Consider the following 22,352-nt stretch of genomic DNA (forward strand, 5'->3'; position numbering starts at 1 on the left):
GCAGATGGAAGTGGGAAAGTCCAGGGTGAGAAAACACACCCTCTCTAGAATCTTCCATTTCCTGCCCAGTCTTAGTTGCCTTGCTGAAGTCTCTCTTTGTGTTGTCTGTGCTGTCAGAAGCTCACTGCCGCCTCCCTGATTGTGTGGGAATTACCTGGGAGAGCATTGAGCATGGTCCTGACTCCAGGGAGCAGGGGAGTTCTCAGCAAGTTGGAGAACCGGGGAGGGCTGGGGAGGGCTGGGGAGGGCTGGGGAGAGAGTACTTGCTGTGTAAACTTGAGGCCCTCAGTTTGGATCCCCAGCACCCACATAAAAAGCTGGTCCCCGTGCTGATAGGAGATGCAGACAGTTTGCATACTGGGGCTTGCTGGCCACCAGCCTTGTTGAGGACAGTGAATAGCAGGTTTAAGGAGATACCCTGACTTGACACCATGTGCTGGGGACTTGGATACCAGAACCGTGACTGGGGGCAGCAAGGAAATGAAGAAAGGACAGATAGACGTACTCAGTCTCATGGAAGGCACCTACTACTCCCCACCTCAGCATGCTTAGTAGGTACAGCCCAGGGGAAGAGTGTGTGAGTAGACACTGGGAGGAGGGAGCTGTGCAGTGGCTGTCATTCCCACCAGCTGATCCCTCTCCTCCACCCCCACCCCCACCCCTCTCTGGTGGAGCTTGCCATCTTCATGAGCCTCAGCTGACTTTGGGACTTTTGTGGGCTGCGGTGCTGGTGTCTTTAACATCAGACTCCTGATGCCTTCCTCTGGCCTCCCAATGTGTGCACACATGCACATGATGTATATGTAAGCACATGCATAAGCCATACACACACACGGGGGTGACAGAGCCACTGGGACTGATGATTTCCGCCTGCTCTGTGTCTGCAGCCAGCTGTCAAAGGCATTGTAAGGACTGGCTGAGAAGTGACTCCAGTCTACATCCTACATCCTCACTCACCAGCCTAGTGAGCCCTTCAAGTGCTCGTGTGGAAAGTGAGGGCCCACGGGGTCACTGCAGACCCCAGATCATCTTGCAGTTTTGTTAGCAAGAATGGAAGAGAAGCTGATTCTGTAAGGGCACCCTGAGGTGCCTGTGGCCATGAAGGTCACTGCTGGCCTTCTGAAGGGCTCTTCTGAATACATATGGAAACACTGACCCCTGAGGTGCAGACGAGGTTGGTGTGAAGGTTATCAGGACAGTGTTTTACGATATACCACAACTGAAGCTGGTGTGTGTCTAGCACAAGGTGGAGGCTCCTATTGTGTCTGACCATTGAAAGAGTTGTCAGCGGGGTCCCAGGAAGACTGTAGAAGACACAAGTACTGTTCAGCTTTGTGAAGGGTTCATGTGTCTATTTATTTGCCTATTTATTGAGTCTCTTTAGACCAGGTCTTGTTTTGTACCCTAGGTAGACATCAGACAGGAGTACCTTGTGTAGCCCAGGCTTGCCCTGGAACCCTCCTCCCCTCCACGCTCCACGCCTGGTCCTCCTGTCTTAGTGCTGGGATTGTAGGTGTGCCACCAGGCTCTGTGTAATGGCCTCTCGTCAGGAGACAATGATCTTAATCAATAACCATGTCCTTCAGCCATGGTCCCAGGGGAAGGGCCTCATAGGACTTGAGTCCACTTGTGGTTTTCTTTCTTTCTTTTTAAATGTATTTATATATATTTTTTGTTATGAGTACACTGTAGCTGTCCTCAGACACACCAGCAGAGGGCATCAGATCCCATTACAGATGGTTGTGAGCCACCGTGTGGTTGCTGGGAATTGAACTCAGGACCTTTGAAAGAACAGTCCGTGCTCTTAACCACTGAGCCATCTCTCCAGCCCCTACTTGTGTCTTTATCAGAGAGATAAAGTTTTGTTGTTTACAGCTCACTCGGTTTATTTTTGTTTTAGCAGCCCAGGTTAGACCAGGACTCAGTCTGTAGGACAATCCAGGTTAAACTGCAAGTTGGGGTGAAGGGCAGTTAGTCACCATGTTTGCTTGTATCTACCATCTGGACCTCGCTGTGGGGTTGATGCAGTGAATCCAGGATTTGCAGGTGACTTGGGGACAAACTGGCTGAACTACACCTGGTGCCGGATGTTCTTTTAATAATTTTGAATTTTGAATCACGAGACTGGGTCATCTGTTTAAAGGTTCAGAGTGTGTATGTGGGGGGTGGGTGGGGAGACAGAGAGAGACAGACACTACTAGTGTCTCGTGCCCTCAGCATGCCGCTTCCCTGGGTGACCTCTCCTGTCCCTCTGCTACCCACACTTGCAGGTGGCTGACAGCAACAACAGGCCGTGTAGTTTTCCTCTTGAGGGAGGTGAGGCTGAAGATGTATTTGGGAAGTGCATAGCCATCTAAGGCTGAAGCAGGGAAGGAGAGAGACAAGGCGGACAAGCCCCTGACCCCTAGGAAGACCCTGTGCTCAGTGCTTCTCCCGGGAAGCAGCAGTGCATGCTGGGTGTAGAAACATAAGAATAAATGGCCTGGTAAGCATATGTCGGCGGCTCTGAGGTTGGTGTTTCTCCACACTGAGGCCGACACTGCCAGTCCTGTTATTCCACTGTGAGGAACAAAGCAGGTTTTGAGGGAACAGCTCTGTTGTAGGGACTTGCTGGGCTGAACTGGGCTGATGGCTTTCTCTGATCTTTGCAGGAGCGATGTGTGGCTGCCCTGGCCCGGGTGGAACGCACTGACTTCCTGTCACCCATGTGCATTGGTGAGGTGGCTCACGTCAGTGCAGAGATCACCTACACTTCCAAGCACTCTGTGGAGGTCCAGGTCCACGTGATGTCAGAGAACATCCTCACAGGTAACTCCCAGGTGGTCTTCACCAGACCAGCTTGGCTCAGCTGCAGCATCATTGTGTAAGGACCAGAATATAGTGTTCTGGTCCACTTCTTGTTTCATGGTGAAACATGAGCCAAAACTCAATTGGGGAAGAAAGGGTTTGATTTGGCTTAGAAGCCACAGCCATCACCAAGGAAACCATACTGAAGCAGAAATGGTTTTTACAGGTTAAAACCTTAAAAGGAAGCTGTTTACAGGTTCCTACCTCTGGCTTGCTCAGCTACCTTTCTTACACAGCCCAGGCCAGCTGCCTAGGGACGGTCCCCTCCTGCATCAATCAACAGTTAAGGAAATGTCTCCAAGACATGGTCACAAGCCATTCTGATCTTGGCAGTTCTTTAGTTAAGTTTTTCTCTTCCCAGGTGATTCTTGGTTTGTATCTAACTGGTAGAGCGGAAGCACACAGCTTGCTCACTGGCTTTCTCTCTGAATGCCCTGTTTGGTCCTCATGCACCCTGGGGCAGTGTTTCTGCAGTTTGCAGACGGAGCACCCGTGGATACAAAGCACACCTGAGCCCTCTCCAGTCAGAACCGGATTCCTAGTCTGCTGTCTCTCTTTCTTGAGACCACTTAGTCCATGGCTTCCACCCCCGCCTCTGCATCCACCTGCTGTTCTAGACCATGGCTTGTGTAGCTTTGCAGAGGCTCCTGGACAAACCTGCCCCTGCCCATCAAGAAACCAGGCTGGGAGAGCCTTGCCTTTGGTTCATCTGAATCTTTTCTTTGGCTGTGGTAACCATGGAAACCCTTCTCCCCTTCCCCATTGGCACCACAGGAGTGTGGAGCTCCTTCTCATGAAGTGCTCATGTTTCTTTTATAACCTGGCTGTTGGCTGGGAGAACAGGCCCTTTTGCCCAACTCTGCAAACGTGTGGTCCCATGTGCCTTGGAGGCTGGGCTGTGTCATTCTTTTCTCCTTTCCCAGGTCCTCTGCAGTGGTGACCTCATGGAGTGCTGGCTGAGGGCTGACTAAGGGGCTCAGGTCTTCTTGGGCATGGCTAAGAACACAGCTCTCCAACTGGAACATTCCAGTGACTTCAGCAGGGATGGACACAAATGGGCTATGTGTGTCCAGTCACTATGTACTGGGAGACTGTAAGACCTCTGCTCTTGCTCCTGAGGCCCTTTGGCATTAGAGTGTCCCTCAGGCCATGGTACAGGAAGGGGCATCTGTGTACCACTAGGGGAAGCGAGGCCACTGCTGGGCCTTCCTCTCCTAGGTCTAGCTGGGGTGGCTATCACCCCTGCACACCCCTGTGGTTTGGGTCTTCATGCTTGTTTGAAACCAGCCAGTAGATCTTTTCACTGAGGGAGCCTTCAGCTTCAGAAACTGTATGAGGCCTGCCTTAAGAATGGATTCCTAAGGCTATATAGATGGCTCAGTGCTTAAAAGCACAGGCTACTCTAAACAGAGGACCTGGTTTGATTTCTAGAATGCACACGGTGGCTCACATTTGTCCATAACTTGTTCTAGGATATCTGCTGCCCTCTTCTGGCCTCCAAGAGCACCAGATGTACACACAGTATACATAACAGTCACTCAGCCCTCAGGAGCCCAAGGACCAGAGGGCACTGTGGCGTGTGAGTCAGGAGAGAGGCAGGCAGTGCAAAAAGGTGTTCTAGAGTTTTTAGAATCGTGAGGATTCTCTGTCTTCACCGCAGAGAAGCCCAGCCCTCAGGTCATGGGTGCTAGGGCTGGTGATGTGCCATAGGTCACAGACCTCCTGGCACTCCTTGTCACTCACTGAAGAGCTGGGTAGCCAGTGAAAGAATGACGTGGACATCTGGAAGGGCTTGGGTTCCAGGCTGTGGGACAAACCCCTTCAGAGGGTTTAACCAAACATCATACTCTCTCATTCTTTTAAGAAAGCCTTATTCAGAGACCAGAAGAACGTGTCAGATTCTCTAGAGCTGGAATTCTAGGCGGTTGTGAGCCACCTGATGTGGGTCCTGGGGACTGTACTTGGGTCCTCTCAGCAATGAGCAAGGACACAGTGGAGGCCACACTTTGGATTCCAGCACTCAGGAGGCAGAGGAAGGTGAGCCTGTGATGTGAGGCCAGCCTGGTCTACAGAGTGAGTTTGTGTCTCGTTAGTGCTACAGAGGGGAAGAAGGGCTGGGAGATGGTTCAGAAGTTGAGAGCACCGACTGCTTTTCCACAGAACCTGGACTCAATTCCCGCATCCACATGTAGGCTCACAACACCTCTAATTTCAGTTGTAGGGGATTCGGTGCATTCTTCCAGCCTCTGTGAGCAGCAGACACGCATGTGTTGCACAGACATGTAAATAATAAGTCCTAAGAGAAAACTCCTCAAGCAGCAGCCTAGCCTTTGGCCGTCACTGAGTAGCGACTCCCCCTTCTGCCCTGAGGGTGAACACAGAGGGAGCACAAACTAGGAGGTGGAGGGACCAAGGCTTGAACAGCAGAGGCAGTGCTGGAAGTGTTCGGGACGGAGGGGTAGTGTTCACTCAGTGTTCGGGAGAGGCAGGGCTTTGTAGCCTTGCTCAGTGGAGCCTGGGTAACCTCACCCAGGAACAGTCCCGGGGCTGAGCTGCAATCCAGAGTCAGCTGTGTGAGCACAAAGCTGGCCCACCCCCCCTTAAACCTCTGTTCTCAAGATGCCACAATGCGTGTCTGGGCAGTGCATGTCTGGCACGTCAGACGTCACTGCTATGTGCTGCTCTGGGGCCCAGCAAGGGGCTGGTGAGGTCTGAAGAGGATCGTAAGCAGACTGCCAGCACTGGTCCCACTGAAGGGTGGAGATCACACAGTTTGAGGTTTGCCTCATTTTGCTCAGTGCTGTTCATTTAGGTTTAGCAGGCCACTGGGGTTACCATGGAAACCAGCTCTTCATGCTGGCTCTGAGTCCAACAGGAAATCTTTATTCCCAAAAGCAGGTTGTCAGATTCACTCAGTCAAAGCATGGGGGAGATGTTTTCCCACAGTGTCTGCCTGTGGTTCTGTGGCATGGGAGCCCACAGCCTTGGCCTGGGGGGGGAGGGGTCATGTGTCTGGGTGGGGCTGTGAGGCCTGCCACTTTGGCATAGGAGAACCCTCTAAGGCTGTCTTATAATAACTTCCCTGTGGGAGGGCTTGACTGGGGGCCTGGGCTGTGCTTGTTGTAACCTTGGGGAAGCCCTAGGTCACTATTGGGAAGGTAGGTACTTTAGAGGTAGCTGGTAGAAGCTTCTTCTCCAGGGTGCACACCCTCCTCTGCTGTCCCTGCTCTGCTCTTTGTTTCTGTCAAAGCGATTTTTAAAGGCATACTCACACATTTTCTGAAGTGACTAGTTGCTTCAAAGCTCTTGACTTCTCTGGGATTCTGCTTTTGAGTAAGAGGGCCATGGGCCAGTGGGCGGTGACAGCAGAAGCCGTGAGCCTTCACCTGGGAAGGCTTTCCTGCCTCGGTTCTTCTGCTCCACGTCTGCACCCAGTGCCACAGCCTGAGCCCACTGCCTTCCTGTGGAAGACGCTCTGGGTTGGAGCTTTTATGTTACCTCATGGGACTGTGAGGGGGAGAGGATGAGGAGAGACAACTGGCCTGAGAAGCTGACCCAGGCCTCTGCTCTCTGGTGTTGTCTGTTCTGACACTTGAGGGCCTACTCTGACCTGCTGTCTCCACGGTCCGTGAGTCCTGGATGTGGGCATCCTACAGGCTTCCCACCAGGGAGTATTCTTGCAGCATCTGGTCTTCTGGAAGATTCATTTTAGTTTGAGCTGAAGGTGTCAAGTCTTTGTGAGGCAATGGCAGGGACTTGGGCCAGCTAGTGGCTTGGCCTGGCCTCATCAGCTGTTCTGCATCTAATAGGCCCTTCCTCTGCCTGCAGATCCACAGCCACACCCTGTTTCTGTGACGCTAGTCCTGGGGCTGAGTCTGTCAGAACCTGTAGTCTGAAGTCTTTCCGAAGCCCCTCCATGCACAGACGGAGGAGCCTTGGGATGGGGGTGGGATATCCTGGACCCACACAGCCCCTCTGTGCACATGGGAGTCTAGTCCTGTGCTTCCATGATGACAATATCCTCAGGCCAGGAGGCTGGACCGGACCTCGGGGATGGGAGCTAGAAGTAACAGTGCTTCAGCTCTGGCATGCTCAAGACTGCTAGCAGCACCTGCCTGTAGCCAAAGGGAGGTGTCACTTATGTGATTTTTTTTTTCTCTTAAGGTACCAAAAAGCTGACCAATAAGGCCACCTTGTGGTATGTGCCCCTGTCATTGAAGAATGTGGACAAGGTCCTTGAGGTGCCTCCTATTGTGGTAAGATGACCCCTTCACTTGTCTCTTGGCAAATGCAGCAGCTGGGTCCCCCTGAGTTGTGGGAGGCCCATTTACTCTCAGGAGCAGCCTAGAGGATCATTGGGTAGAATACAGCACTCAGGCCCCAGAGCCTGGCGGGGTCCCTCTGGATGGCTGAAGGGACACTGAGCTCAGGTCCTGAGGACGCACTGATCTTGCCTGTGGCCTACATCCCACACTAGGATCTCACTGTGTTGCACTGACAAAGCTGATGGTAGACTTGTGAGTGCTTCTCGGTGTCCCACTGAGAGCCAGGCAGACTACAGGCAAGCCACCCCCAAAGTCCCTGAGAGCAGGATTGCACCTAGCTGCCGGGCACCCCTGTGAGGACTTGCTCTTATGTGGCCCTGCTGTCTCTCTGCTGGTATCTGCCTCCTGTCTGTCTAGTGTGAATGGAATTTTGGTAGGATGAGAAGAGTCTGTGGTGTTTGTCTCTAGGGCAGTGTCATGTGACAACATTTTTGTTGGGGAGGCATGACATATACATATATGTGACCCAGATAGGGGGTCCACTTGGTAAATCAGTGAGTTTTATTGGGGTCTCTTACAGGAGCAGAAATGACTTAGACAGCTGCATCACCAAAGCTTCCCAGCATGGGGCCTGGAGCACGCTGCGCAGCCTGTAGCTCACAGCTCTCAGCAGGCTGGAGGATGCTCTTTCCAAGTGACCGCTCGCTCTGCCTAAAGCTCTTCCAGGCAGCGGGTCTGGTTTCAGTTTCTGAGGGTCTTTGCAGCTCAGCTTCACTTCCATTTTCTTGGCAGTTGGTCTGTTCTCAGAGGCATCTTCGAAGTCCAGCCTGTGTCAGTCTCCTCTGGACCTGCTCTTCTGAGGCGGACGCGGTGCTTATTGCTCCTCTGGCAGGAAGAGAGTCCAGTGAATCTACTCAGTTTCAGGGACTTCCTGAAGCTACTGTGGGATATGTACCTTCTTGTTTAAAGAACTTCCTTGTAGGACGCTATATTCCAATATTAGAGGAAACCTTTGCACAGCAGGCAGGCCTTGTGAATGTCTTGTTAGAGACTCCCATTATCTGTGTGGAGCTCCTCCCAAGTGTGCCGGCTGTCTTCATGTACCAGAAAAGTGTTGGCACGGGGTGGGGTAGGGGTGGGGGTTCCCTGTGGTAAGGATTTATGTAGAATGTGCCTTTAGGAAAGACTGAGCCAGATTGTCAGGATAGGCTTGCTCTCTTGCAGATCCACCAAAGAAGGGCAGTGCTGGACACTCACAGCCCTTTTGGGTGTCTTTGGGTGCGTGCGTGTGCGTGCGTGTGCGTGCGTGTGTGTGCGTGTGTGTGTGTGTGTGTGTGTGTGTGTAAAAGAGTGCATATGTATGCAAGCATGTGTGTGTGTGTGTGAGTAAAAGAGTGTATGTATGCGAGCATGTGTGTGTGTGTGTGAGTGAGTGTGTGTGAGTAAAAGTGTGTATGTATGCGAGCATGTGTGTGTGTGAGTGAGTGTGTGTGAGTAAAAGAGTGTGTAGGAGGTGTGTGCTTTGAGTTTGATCCAAGCTCAGGCGTTGGAAGCATGAGCTTCCTCTGCTAGCCTTTCACAGATAGAAACATTTATTCAAGAAAGTGTTCAGCTTTGTGCAGTACACACATGTATGTGTGCACAGGCATGGCATAGGCACACATGTGCACAGGTTAGTTAGCAGTTAGTATGGCTGCTTACTGTGATCACTGTCACTTCAGAGTATGACTTGTCCCTTCCTCTCAGCCTGGCAAAGCACATTGTTATTAAAAGAAGCCACAGGTCTGAGGATTTGAACTGAGCTATCTGCTGCTCTAAATCAGCTGGATCTCACAGGCCTTTGGGGTACAAGGAATTGCCCCCCCCCCCCGCATTAGAATATACCAGCAGTTTGCCAGCATGTGAAGAAGCTGAGCCTATTTCTGAGGCTCTGGTTCAAAACTAGTCCCTCAGACTCCATGCATACCTGCATAGCTCAAGACAAGTCTGCCAGGTGCCAGCTGTGAGAGGTTGGCTCTCTGTTAAGCAGCAAAGTGTTTCCTCTGTTTAATTTTGAGTTATGTGTATTACTTGTATGTGTGTGGGTATGAGCCTGCATGCTATAGCAAGTGTGCGGGGTCAGAGCACAGTCTGCAGAAGTCGTCCCCTATGACCACGTGGGCCCAGAGATCAGACACAGGCTGTTAGGCTTGGCTGCAGCTGCCTTCCCCTAGTGAGCCATTTCTCTGTCTTTTTGGCTTTAAGGCAAACTCTTGTTCTGTGGTCCTGGCTTCCTGTCTTAGTCCCCATGAGCTAGGATTACAGGTGCGATACTGCTCTGCTTGGCTCACGTTTTTTCTTTTTCGAGATTTTATTTTATCTTATGCATATGTGTGTTTGCCTGAATGTGTTTCTGTGCTCCCCATGTGTGAAGTGTCCTGCACAGGCCAGAAGAGTGTGTGGGATCACCTGAGACTGGACTTAATGAGCCAGCAAGTGGGTGCTGGGTCCTGCAAGAGCAGCTGATGCTCATACCCTCTGAGCCAGCCCTCCTTCCAGTGCTTAACGTTGTTTTTGTAGCATTGTGGGTAAAAACCAGCACTTTGTGCTTTCAAGCAAGTGCCATGCCACTAAAGCACCGTCCTCTCTAAAGTCCCTCCAGGGTGATGTTGAGGATGTTGAAATCCAGCCTTCAGTGTGAGGTAGACCTCGGACGGGCGTACACATGCTCGTGCCATGGAACGCTGGCCTGGGGAATCGGGAACTCGGCAGCTAACCGAGGGACAGGCTGAATACCTCCTGGAGGGCAGCCACTCCTTGCACTGGGCTTAGCTTGTTTGTTTTGAGCACACCTCAGCTCTCTCCTTGGCTCACTTTGAAGAGGCATACTCCAGTTGAAGGGGATGGATAGTTAATCCCCAGAATAGTGCTCAGACCTGCTCATCCACAAAGCTAAGCCTGGAACAAGAGCATGGCCTCAGAAAGGAAGTCTAAAGCTGCCATTCAAAGAAATTGGTCAGAGGGGCTTTTGATAGGTAGAGAGGCACCTGAGGGTGTGGCCAGCAGTGCAGTCTGAGAGAGAGGACAGCAGGAGAGGCTGACTCTCAGTGTGGAGGGCTGGCCTGAGGGAGGGGGGCTTGCCTCTGGTGTCTTGGGACAGGCGGCTTTGGGGGGGGCAGGCAGTAGTCTTAGAGCATAGCTTGGGCTAGCACTCAGGACAGCAAGCCCCACCCAGGCAGGAAGTGAAGGGGTGGAGTGTATCCCCATTATGGCCAGGATTGACAGCTTTCAGCTTGTATAATAGATTTTTTTTAAATTTATATATATTTTTTTAAATTTTGATTTTTAAAAACGGGTTTCTCTGTATAGCCTTGTCTGTCCTGTGTACTGGTAAATATTAACAGAGGCGAATGGTTTCAAGCACCACATCACGCTACCCTGTTACTCTCTGTCCACAGCGGTCTCTCCACCCTCCATGACTAGCCCCACGGCAAGTGGCTGGCACGCCAGCCCCATGTAGAGACCACCTACCACATGGCTGTCTGCTGTAGACCCTGCTCCCATTCCCAGCCTCCGCCCCCTGTGGTTATTGTCACAATTCCCAGTAACCCGACAAAATCAAAACTCTAGAAGCTTTCAATTTATCAATGAGATTTCTATCAGTAAATTCTCACTCCATAAAATGTCCACACAATAAACTCAGAGCCAACTGATATTGATATAAATGGCCACCTACATAAGACAAATTGCCCTGTAGTAATCCATCCCTTATCTGATATTCATAGTTACCTGTGGCTATTTAAAGTCACATGGGGGTGGATCATTCTTCTCCTCCATCTCTCTTCTCCCCCCAGCCTCTAAAAACTCTGTGCCCGCCTTTCTTTTTCACTGCCCAATCACAGGCCTTGCCTTATGGTGTGCCTGCTGCCCCATGCATAGACATCAGCCACAGTCCCGGAACTCACTGTAGACCAGGCTGGCCTTGAACTCGGGGACACCCCTACCTCTGTCTTCTGAGTGTTGAGATTAAAGGTGTTCTGTATAATAGATTTTATATTCACATTTCCTGGGCAAGAACTCCCGTGGTTGATAAGGATAGCCTGTTCCTGGCTGGTGCTTTGCAAAGCCTGCAGCAGAGGTGGTTGTGCCTGTGGTCCCGGGGGTCTGCAGCTTCGGTGTTGAGGGGAGGGTCAGATGCTAAGTGATGGGTATGACTGGGGCTTGTCAAAGTGGCACCATTGTCACAGCAGAGGGTCGGCCACACTGACTGCTGCAGTTAGTAACACAGCAGGGTTTTGTTTTTAGCTCTCCTGCCCAGCGATAGGATGTTTTATATGTCTGCAGGTATCGAGGTCTGTCCAGCATGTTGTCTCTGGTGAGGGGCACACCCTGGAACTTTGATCTACGCTGTGTTCTTGTTGTGTGGTGGCCATGTCATCAGAAGAAAGGGGCAGTTGGAAGGGAGGCTGTAGCCAGAGCCACAGATGTGGAGGAAGCTGTGTCCCCATTGCCCTTGACCCTGTCTGGTTTCCTCTCCACAGTACTTACGGCAGGAACAGGAGGAGGAGGGTCGGAAACGCTATGAAGCCCAGAAGCTGGAACGCATGGAGACCAAGGGGAGGAATGGAGACATTGTCCAGCCTGTCCTGAACCCAGGTGAAAGCCGGGGATGAGATAGAAGTTGGGGGGCTGATTCCATGGGCAGATGCCATTCCTCGGCACACCTCGGAAGCCAAGAACCCTGACATGCTGTACGCTGGTTCTGGGTGTGGTTTTCTTCCCAGAGCCAGGCTTTGTCCATTGCCCGCCCGAGCCAGGCAGGCCTCTCTGTAGAGGAAAACAATCTGAATTGCACATGGTGGTTTGTGCCCGTAATTCTAGCTGAGGCACAACTGTGAGTTCAGCACTAGCCTGGAGGGAATAGAAAGACCCCAGTTCCCTTCTCTGGTCCTGAGAACCTTAGGGCTGAATAGACATGACATGTAGGGCCTTCCATACTCTGTGCTGTCCGTTGGTCTAACTGCCTTCCCCCTGGGGTTGCTAGCCGTGCACGGCCTCTCCCGACTAATGCGGTACTTAGTCGTTCTCACAGCCCATTACGTGTTGGTGATAGTGATTGAAGTTGGCATTGTGAACTCAGGGCTCTTGGATGGATTTTTTTACATGTTCGTTTTGTGTGTATCTTGGGAAAAAAACACATCTTCCTCAGCTGATTGGATTTGACACACAGCTTGAAGACGTGTGGAGCAGGAGTCACGTGCCCAATCACTGATCTTCCTTCAGTTTTCCTTTGGTAGCAAGGCTTGAGCCCAGAGCCTTGTGCACGCTAGGCACGTGTTCTGCCATCGAGCCGTTTTCCTAGAAACTCTTCCTGACTTCAGTTTGTTGGCTGAACTATTCTTGTTCTCTTGGGTCTCTGTGCCTGTCCTCCTGCCTGTGTGCTGGGCGATCCTGGGTGAGTAGGCTGGTAGAGCGCTCTATCTACAGGGAGCAGATATTGTGGACAAGGTTTGTGTCTTTCCAAAACGTGGCTGTTGTGTGACCTCTCCTGGGGAGATGTGAGCAAGCATGTCACCCCAGACAGAGCAGCAGCAACTGAAGGAGGGAGGGATTTGTCTTACCTACGGGAGTGTGAAGAGCTGCACCCTCTCCTCCAGCAGCTGCTAACCACTTACATAGCAGAAAGGGGCCCACACATCACCTCTTGAGAAGTCCTGTGATGACTAGGAAATGTTGTGAGTGGGGGATTGTTGTGTGTGACTGGCACTGGTTTTACTTCAGGATTGAAGAGGCCACTGCAAGCTTGGCAGACACCTCCCCCACTGCATTCGCCTATGGGCCTCCCCCCCATCTACTCCTACAGGTAGAACCTGGGCTCAGACAATGTTGCCTAGCAACCAACCTCTGGGCCTCCTGTCTTTCTGGTAGGTGTCTTCAGAGAGTCTGGTGATTCTTTAGAAGCCAGTTTTCTGTGTATTTTCTCTGAGGAGAGAAAACAGTTACTTTCAAGCTGCCAGGCTCATGACCAGCTTTGGCACCATGGGGACTGCCCACAAAACCCTGTTTCCAGGTCTCTGGTTTATGATGCAATCAGCATTACCTCAGACATGACCAAGTGTTTGTCTTCACTGGTTCTTGAACTAGTGTTCATTTCCCTGGCTACCCAAGGCAGAGCAGCAGGGGGGCCTTTGGCAGACCACCAAGCTCCTGGTCCTGCACTGAGATCTGCCTTCCAGAGTCAACAGTACCCAGGCAGATCTGCCCAGGGCCACCTCTGGAGGGAAAGAGCTGGCCGGCCTGGCTGTTGGACCTCTCTGATGTCTGTGACCATCCAGCTTGGCCATGATCCTGGTTCCATCAACACTAAACTTGGGGGAATATGGTATGGAAGGAGAGATGGACGCTTTTGGAGTTTGCTTGGGTTTCAGTCCTAGTCTTCTGGACAGCTCATCCTCAGTTGTTTTGAGGGGAACAGACAGGCAGTCACTGAGCCGCAGGCTACCTGGGTGAAGGGGTGGCTTGATCTACATGGGCAGGACAGTGACTCCTGGCAGGTGGACAGGCACTGAGGGCAGGGTGTCGAGAGCCTACAACACCTTGCCTGTTGCTTCCCTGGGAGCTTTACTAGGGGTCCCTATATTATCTGGAAACTTCCAGGTTAAAGGCAGGGTACAGTAACTGCTACAGCTGGGAAACCCAGCATGTTAGTAAACAGAGGTGAGGTTCCTGCTGAGGCAGATTGTAAATGAGGCAGGGGATTCAAGTCCCTCTGTTCCTGCAGCAGTGTATAGATTTATCATATACAATATGTACACACACACACACACACACACACACACACACACACATGATTGTCTTCCTTGGCATTCATGGAGCGTAGGTTCCAGAATCCAAAGGTGCACAAGTCCCTTATATGAGGTAGAGTAGGGCTTGCACATAACCTCACACACTAACACTCTTTGTCTGGGGCTGTGGTGACCCCTGGGGTATGGAGGGCTTTGGGCTTTGCTGTCTACCCAGCCTCCCAGACAGGTCCTGGAGCAGATGGTGAGAGTGAGCCTCAATGCCTATGCACTGCTTCCCAGGAGAAGCCAGAAGCCAGGCAGAGCTGTGAGGTCAGAGGAACCCTGGCTAAGAAGCTCGTCCTTCTGGTCATAGTCACAGGTCGCCTCAGCTAACTACAGTCCACTGGCGTGGGGGCCATTCCAGTGCTCCTTGCCTTTGTTGGTGGCAAATGAAGGAGTTAAGGGCCCTCACTTATCACCTGACAGTCCCACACAGTGGCCAGTATGAAGGTCTCTTGTGAGCCTTAAGACCAAACATCATGCCAAAACCAAGACTGCCTCTCAGAGTGGGTCTGGTGACCATCTCTAGGCTCCAACCTGTAGTGGCCCAGAGACCTTGGCTCTGTGTGAGTCTGAACTCTGAGCTGTCTCAAGGCAGATGTCTTTGAATTTACAGTGTTTAAGCCCAGACACCGAGCTTTTCAGGCCTTTTTGATACCTGGTGCATCAGGCACCTGGCTTTAGTTTGAAGTCCATGTGGTGTGTGTGTGTTTGCTCGAGCTGTACAGGACCCAGCCCAGTGGGTAACCAGAGAGAGATGTCTCTCACCTTGACCTGAAGTCACAGTCACTGTTAGCAGTGGTTTCATAGCTTGTGAATGTTTTCTGTCCTGTCAAATGAAGTCCCTTTCATACCCTCTTACAAGAATGCTGATGGTTTTGATCAGGTTACAACTTAATAGCTTTGATCTAACTTGATCACCTCTTTAAAGCTCCATCTCTGTGTAGTGTTGCGTTATAAGAACATAGGAATTGTGGGTGCACACATTCACCCGAAACAGGAAGGACCATCCAAGTCTCAGGTGACACCTGACATTCAGGAGACCCCAGGTCTCTGGGTCAAGGCCACCCTTCATTCCACCACCTCTTTGCTGCTGAGAAATACTGTTTAAGGCCAGACGTGCCTATTGTTCGGCCCTGGCCCAGCAGTTTCTTCAGCAGCCAGGGCAGGAGTCGGTGAATGAGGGTCTCATCCAAAACCAGAGCTTTCGGCAGGGCACACGTGTACGTGGACTGGATCACACTTGTGACTCTGACTGTACCTGCTGAGGAGAGGGAGCCTGGAGGAATGCTGTTTGCCTCCAGGGCAGAGCGTGTGCCTGTGTTTTAGGTGAAACCAGACAGTTTACAGTGGCCCTGAGCGAATGGAGCTCTGCTGAGGAGTCTCTTCTTGGAAGGTTTGCACTGACAGAGACATGCAGAGGGGAGAGGTGGGCAGAGGGAGATTGATTGGCCTGGACAGCTGTCAGTTCAGTGAGTGCAGAAACTGCTGTTGCTTTTGTGTTGTTGGGAAGGAGAGTTAGCTGGATGATGACATCCGGTGGAGGACCACAGAACCTGGACCCTGACCGCCTGGACACACTGTACCCACAGTGCACTGGGACTCTGATAGGGGCTGCTCAGCACTGCCAAGACCTCTGTTCTCTTCAGAGAAACCAGACTACCTAAGTGACACTACGGGCAGACACTTCTGATGACACAGAATTCTGGGCAGTGGTGGCCTGGCTACTGTTGGGTGTGTAATAACTGATCTCTCCCCTTCCTTTTCTAGAGCCGAACACGGTGAGCTACAGCCAATCCAGCCTGATCCACCTGGTGGGGCCCTCGGACTGCACCCTTCATGGCTTCGTGCACGGAGGTAGATATAAAGTCGCTGTTCCCCTGCCATCTTCCCCGGCCTGCCCTGAGCATCCCCCAGGAGGCCATGCTGCTTACTGACCTAGTTTAGACTTTCATGTCTGGTGAAGTATAAATTTAAACTTTTAAGAGGTTGCATAAGAAATTACTGAAATACCATTGGTGTCTGTTTTTAAACTGGAAATGAAAGTTGGATGGATGAGGACATTCTAGCAGAGGGTCACATTGAACCCGGGGATCTCAGCTGCCAGGTGTCAGGGGAGGGCCTTGCAGAGCCCAGGAGAATACCCTGTAACCCCCTGTCAGCTCCTATTTTAAAATGTTCTTCCAGATAATCACCTTTATTGTTTTGAGTTATTGAAGATCTTGCCTCTAATAGCACAGGCCTTAAATGTCCTGGCCAGGATCCTACTGTAACAGAGGACTTGGCCATTGGCCCGTGGAGGATACTTTTTACTTTAATAATGTATGATTTTTTTTGTGATGTAAGGCAAATATAAGGAACACATCAATTGCTCAAATGGATGTTGTCATTCTGGATGAGAGTAAAGTAACCTTAAAAATGAGTCAAGGGGGGCCAGAGAGATGGCTCAGCTGTTAAGAGCACTGGCTACTCTTCCAGAGGTCCCGAGTTCAGTTCCCAACAAACACATGGTGGCTCACAACCATTTGTAATGGGATCTGATGCCCTCTTCTGGGTTGCAGTGTGTAGACCAATCACATACATAAGATAAATAAATAAATCTTTTAAATGAGACAAGGTTTGGAGAGATGGCTCAGAGGGTATTTGTTTTGCAAGCATGTTGAACTGCTTGGATTCCCAGCACCTCAAGATGCTGAGATGGGAGAATTACTCAAGGCTGCCTAGGCAGCATCGACCTCCGCCAAAAATGGATCTGATTTAAGGAGAACGCCAGGCAGAGGCAGTGACGTGTGCAGACGACAGCACACGTGAGGGTGATGTGGTGCCAGGGTCTGGGCACTCCTGCTCTCCGTCCGGGTATAAGCAGGGCTTCTGCGCAGCACTGTCCTGTCTGCCCTCATTTCTCAGTCCCGCAATGCCACTTCCTACATGCTCTCTGTAGACGGCACCCGTTCATTTCATCCCCAGCTCAGGTGGCTTCACTGTAGGTTAATGTTGGTGTTTGGAGCAGCATTCCTCAATGGGGACCAGATCTTATCTTTGCCTTGGAAGTAGCACCCTACACAGGGAGGCACAGCTACAGGTAGAGGGTGGCAGGTCCTGGGCCTGCCGGAGTCAGAGTGGCCTCGGCCGTGAGAGGGGTTTTGAGGCTTGTTTCCATTTTAACCAGTTCCTTTTGTATGGTTCTGTTTTCAGCATCATGATAGTGCCTGGTTCCCGGAGTGCTGTCTGCACGCTCTTTTCATTGGGTAGCTCCCACCCAGGGGAAGGGAGTTCTACTTCATAGTGAGCAGTACTGTCCAGGCCTGTGACAGTCTCTCTTCATCCTGAGAGCAGCTGTGTCCTTGTCCCTACCTCCCTGTCCTCTGAGCACAGCCACCCCTAGCCCAGGCTTCTCCGAGACCCGTTCTCCGGCTTTTCTTAGCCGCTTAGGGAAAGCGCTTCAGCATGGGCTTGTCTGGTTCGCACGCTGGTGTTCTCCAGGACAGCTCGCAATCCCACCTTACACATCCCGAGTGTGCCCTCTTGGCTTTACCTGCGAGAGACATCAGCAAGAGTGAAGTGAAGGAGGGAAGAGTTCCTGGAAAGCCCTTGAAAGGCCTCACTTGAGCAGAGTGTAAACTGGCCTGTGATCTAGGCTCTATGTTTAATATGTGTGTAAGAAGTGTTTACAGTAGCTATGTATGATGCTTAATGCCCGTGTTCTTAGGAGCTCCACTTGGTGTGTGATTTATAAATATGCCTCCTAATTTTTACAGACCCCAACATCTCCTGCATGCCTGTTGGTTCACCAAAAGAGGGTGAGAAATGACAGCAGCAGCTACTATTCCACTGTGCTTCCCTGAAGAGCATTGTCAGCAGGCATCTAAAATCACTTGAGTCAGTCTTAACCACAGCATAAGGCAGGAGAAGCCAGTGGGGAGCCTCCACAAGTGTGGCTGTTGCTCTAGTCCCTGGCTCTGTGCTGCAGTACTTGGGAAAGGTGCTGGTTGGGCTTGGCCCTGCTGAAGACAGGGCTGTGGGAGGTGCAAAGGGGAGCTTTCTGGTTAGAAATGGTTGTTTTCCTCTCCAAGAGGGAGCTCTCTGAGCTGCCCTATAGCTTCTGTCACCTTAGGAATCCCAAGTGAATCCTCTCATGGCCCTTCCTGTCCTGGAATGTCATTGTTAGCCTGGGAAGGGTCCATTTCCTCTCTGTCCTTTACCCCTCCTCCCACTTGCATTCTAGCTTCCTGGGGTAATTGACAGGTATTGGAATCAGTACAAGTGAGGAGGATTCTGGGGGGCCATCCTGCAGCCCCACTCACAGTGGATCCTAGAGGGATTGTCTGTCTCAACTTCCAAGGCGCCAGTCTTGTTGGTGATGCTTTATTCCAACGGCCAGTCTTGACGTTCATTGTTTTGAGCCTAAAGCATGACGAACTGTCACCACCTCTTGTTCCTTCCCCTCTCCTCGCGTAGTTACTTTAAATAAATACTGCTCTGTGCCTCTAAACTTCAGAGGCGTCTCGCCATCCTAACATGTAAGGTCAGACTGTGACCACAGGAAAGGGTCTCAGTAGCCTCTGGGTAAGGTGGTTACCACAGCACTCTGGCCTGGCAGCCGTGGTCTGATCGTTGCTCTGGGACAGGGGTTCCTGCACACTCCACCATTCAGGGTGCTCTCTGGGGTTCTGTGCCTCTCCCCTGGGTTGGATGCCTGACTCTGGGACTTGGGCTTTCAGGCATATATTCTCTGTTGTGGGGTGGGGTGGGGGTTGGAGGAGAATGTTCTGAGTTTTACATATCCCACAGAAGTCTGTTCCATATCTTCAGCTTCCATGGTTTAGGTAGGAAATGCAAGGACTGGGTTCTCTTACACTTGCACATTGGGACCCTACTTCTGCCGATATGGTTCTTACAGTTCACTCAGGCCCCTCCCCGATCTGTTGACTCCCCCATCAGCTCCAGTGCTGTCCTGCTGTTTGCTGTATACACTGGGCTAGAGCTGTTGAAAGTTGTGCCAGGCCTCACAGCAATCAGCAAGGTGGGGGAGGGGGGCTGAGAACTGGCCTTTCTGTCAGGTTCCATGAGATGCAGGGTTTCCATGCTGCTCTGGAGCACATCTGAGGAGAGTGTCAGAGTGACACTTCAGTGAAGGGCCCTGCTGTGTCTTTGGGCTCTGACCTGCCAGGTGCTGTCACCTCCCTTTCCTGTCTGGGGGAGAAGCTCATTCTGTGGAGCAGCCTTGTTGTCTGTTCCTCTTGGCTGTGGTGTTTGCAGAGCCAAGCCGCACTCCTGCCTGCACCTGCAGGGCTGAGCACTGCTTTTTCTGAGGAATACAGCCACGTCCCTGGGCCTCCCGGGTCCAGCCAGACTGCTGTCGGTTGGTCTGGTGGCCAGCCTACGGTGGAACGGGCTCCGTAGCTGGGAGTGAAGAGCTGCCCAGTGCCCATTTCTGTGCTGTCCGGAGCCGGGTGAGAGAACTCATTCCCACGGTGACTCCCATCCTCCCAAGGCACTGCAAGAGAGTTGAGAAAGTCATAGATGAGGATGGACTGGGGACAGTAGCTGCTCCATTCAGATGGTCAGTGGACCATGTCGCTGAGACATGGCCATAAATTGATGCAGCCTTTCCTCAGCCTGCAGAGGACGGAGAGCTTGCAGGCAGGTGGAATGTTCTGCTTTGGGAAGAACTTGTCTTCTTCAGACTTAGTTCTGGATAGTCTGGCTGCCGAGATGCATCCGGGGCCTCACGGGGAAGGAGCAGGAAGGCTGCTGAGGCACCAGGCGCTGAGGGGTGCACTGGTCGGAAACGGACAAGGCAGTCTGTCTTGTCTGATGCTTGGCAGTTCTCCTGCTGCTCAAGAGCAGTTTGCTGGGCATGGGCTCTTAACTGCAGCCACACGTCCCAGGATGCTGTCAGGGCGGTGGTTGATGGGTCCTGGCCTGCAGGGTACAGAGTTGCTGAGATGAGCTGGTGCCCGGACTGCACTTCATAAGGTGTGTCCTGGCTGCTGCTGCCTCACGGTGCTGAGGAACACACACTTGCAATGTGTATTTGTCTCAGCTGCTCGGTAATGCTGTTCTCATACACTTCCCTCAGTTTAAGCTAAGTGTGTTGTTTATGTGTGTGTGTGTGTGTGTGTGTGTGTGTGTGTGAGGGGGGGGGAGGGGGAGGGGGGGGCGGGCAGGGACAGTCTAGGTTTCTGAGCTACTTCTCTCCCTTTACTGCCGAGCGAGCTGTCCTCTCACTCTTGCCCTCAGTTTCTGAAGAGCTCTGTCTCTCCACTGCTGCCCTGAGGCCCTGTCTGTGGTTCAGCACTCACTCACTCATTCATTCACTCACTCATTCTCTCACTCATTCATTCACTCACTCATTCATTCACTCATTCACTTACTCATTCTCTCTCTCACTCACTTCTGGGGGGCAGGGAGTGGCGCACTGTAGGTCAGAGGAGATGGTCTGTGCAACTTGGTTCTTTCCTTCCACCATGTGGGTTCTGAGGATCCAGCTCAGGCCATGGGTTTTGGTGACAAGCATGTTTACCTGGCTGGCCCTGTTTACTTTAGAGATGGCCCTTGCTACCTTGCTCAGCTGGTCTTGAACTCCTGACACAAGTGATCCTCTTGCCTGAGTCTACAAATTTGCTGGAGTTACGAGTGTGTTCCACTACACAACTCTGTGTTCGGTTTTTATTTATGTTTCCTTTATTATGGGCGCAGCTGAGCATTTGTCTGTCCAGAGGGACATTTGTGCAATGTGATCATTTGACTTTTTTTTTACTATAAAGAGAGTTTTGGATACAAGAGACCTGAAGCAGGTTCTGTAACACCTGAACATCCTTGACCAGAACACTGCTGCCTGAAACAAGGCCTGGAGAAGTAAAGTCTGCATGACACAAGCGAGAAAGTAAGGAAAGTAAGGCAAAGGAGCTGCTTCTGCACAGAGCCGGGGAGAGGGCCAGCGTGTTCCCCGAGGAAAGTGGGTGGCTTTGAGCCTGTGCGACTTAAAAAGAAGAATTAAAAATACCAAAGTGTTGGTGCTGAGAAGAGAATAACAGAATCCACCCACAAAAAGTGGAGGGTGGGCTTGGGTAGAGGCTTCTTTCCCACCTCTGTTTTGGGTCTCTGGGTCCTTGTGTCCCCCCTAGAGCCACGTACTGTTAGTACAGAAACATAACACCCGTTTGTCCCACTGCCCGACGTCTGTCCTGCCCCCACCCTGTTGTGGAGAGCTGGCCTCCTCTTCTGGGGCGTGTCTGGCCCTCTGCTGTAGCTTTGGTGACTGTTCGGATACAAGCTACTCTGATGCTAGGCATGTGAATTGTGCCCTTGAGCTCCATGCTTGCCTGAATCTGTTTTCACTGTCAGGCTGGTGTCAGCCAGGGTCAGGAAAGGGACTGACTAGTGACCAGCCTCTATGCCACATGCTGTTATTGTGGGGCTTGTAGTCCTGGCATGGTGAACTTCCATCCTATACTGTCTCAAGCCGTTGACTCTCATGCTCCTTGGGAGTAGATGGCAGTTCTGGCATTCCCAGGGTGGTTACAGTGGCCTAGGCTTCCTTGGCTCTGCTGTCAAGCTTGCTTTTGTAAAAGGGTCATAGGTAGTAACTTTGAGGAGGCTTTTATGAGCTAGGTGGCAGATGCTATACTGTGAAACTGTCTAGGTAGCTGTGGCCCAAGGACAGCAGCTGGGTCAGTCTTTTCCCCAGCAAAGCAGTTCTGCTGGCCACTCGGGGCTCTGGTCTTCTCACAGCCTGGTGCCATCAGAGGTGACTGTGCCAGCACTCTGGGCCTGCTGCTTGCTCTCTTGCCAGTCGGACAGCATCTTAAGCCAGTGGGATCCCACGGTGCTTGCTGCTCCCTCCGTGCAAACCTCCCAGGCCGCTCCCTCCCCTTCCAGTCCCATGCTTTTCACGCTGCCCTGTCTACCTCAGGCTGCAGTGCCAGCTTGTGTCTCTGATCCTGCATTCATCTGGGGCCATCTCTAGCCCATCCTCTCCCCTGGACTCTGGCCTTGGCTTTGTCATGGAGCTTTGGCACTTTCTAACAGTCTCTCTCTTAGTGTCTGGACAGTGTTCCTGCAGGTGGCCCTGACCCAGATCCATCCCAGAAAGCGTCCCCCTTTCCTCTTGGCCCGTTCTCTGGTTGTACTGTTCTGTGTTGAAATCTGAGCACATGGACCTTATTTCCTCCTGGTACAAAGCCTCCTGCGCGGCCTCTTGTTAACTGCCTGTTTCTTACCCCTTCCCAGCATACCAGCCACAGGCCTTGAAAACAGGAGCCACACAATGCTTAGGACCTGACTTGATCATTTATATCTCTGAGTCCATCCCCCTGTGGCCAAGTGGCCTGCCTGCCACCTCTGCAGAGCTCAGATTGCTGGTGTGTCCAGGTCCAGGAGAGTGCAGGCACTAACCCTAGCTCCCTCTGCC

The 22,352-nt window shown here is 51.8% G+C and overlaps 1 protein-coding gene across 3 annotated transcripts in view; it reads left to right on the top strand.

Annotated features, from left to right (window-relative positions):
* Window positions 1-22,352, top strand: part of ACOT7 (acyl-CoA thioesterase 7) — a 76,713-nt gene that overhangs the window by 29,523 nt on the left and 24,838 nt on the right. For all 3 annotated transcript variants that reach the window (XM_080921378.1, XM_080921377.1, XM_080921379.1), the window contains exons 3-6: window positions 2,652-2,808; window positions 7,012-7,103; window positions 11,633-11,747; window positions 15,707-15,793. In XM_080921378.1, the coding sequence (XP_080777504.1) occupies window positions 2,652-2,808; window positions 7,012-7,103; window positions 11,633-11,747; window positions 15,707-15,793 (451 nt within the window). The remainder of the gene's footprint in view (window positions 1-2,651; window positions 2,809-7,011; window positions 7,104-11,632; window positions 11,748-15,706; window positions 15,794-22,352) is intronic.

The sequence above is a fragment of the Micromys minutus genome (assembly GCF_963924665.1).
Source record: "Micromys minutus genome assembly, chromosome: 9".
Classification (NCBI taxonomy): domain Eukaryota; kingdom Metazoa; phylum Chordata; class Mammalia; order Rodentia; family Muridae; genus Micromys; species Micromys minutus.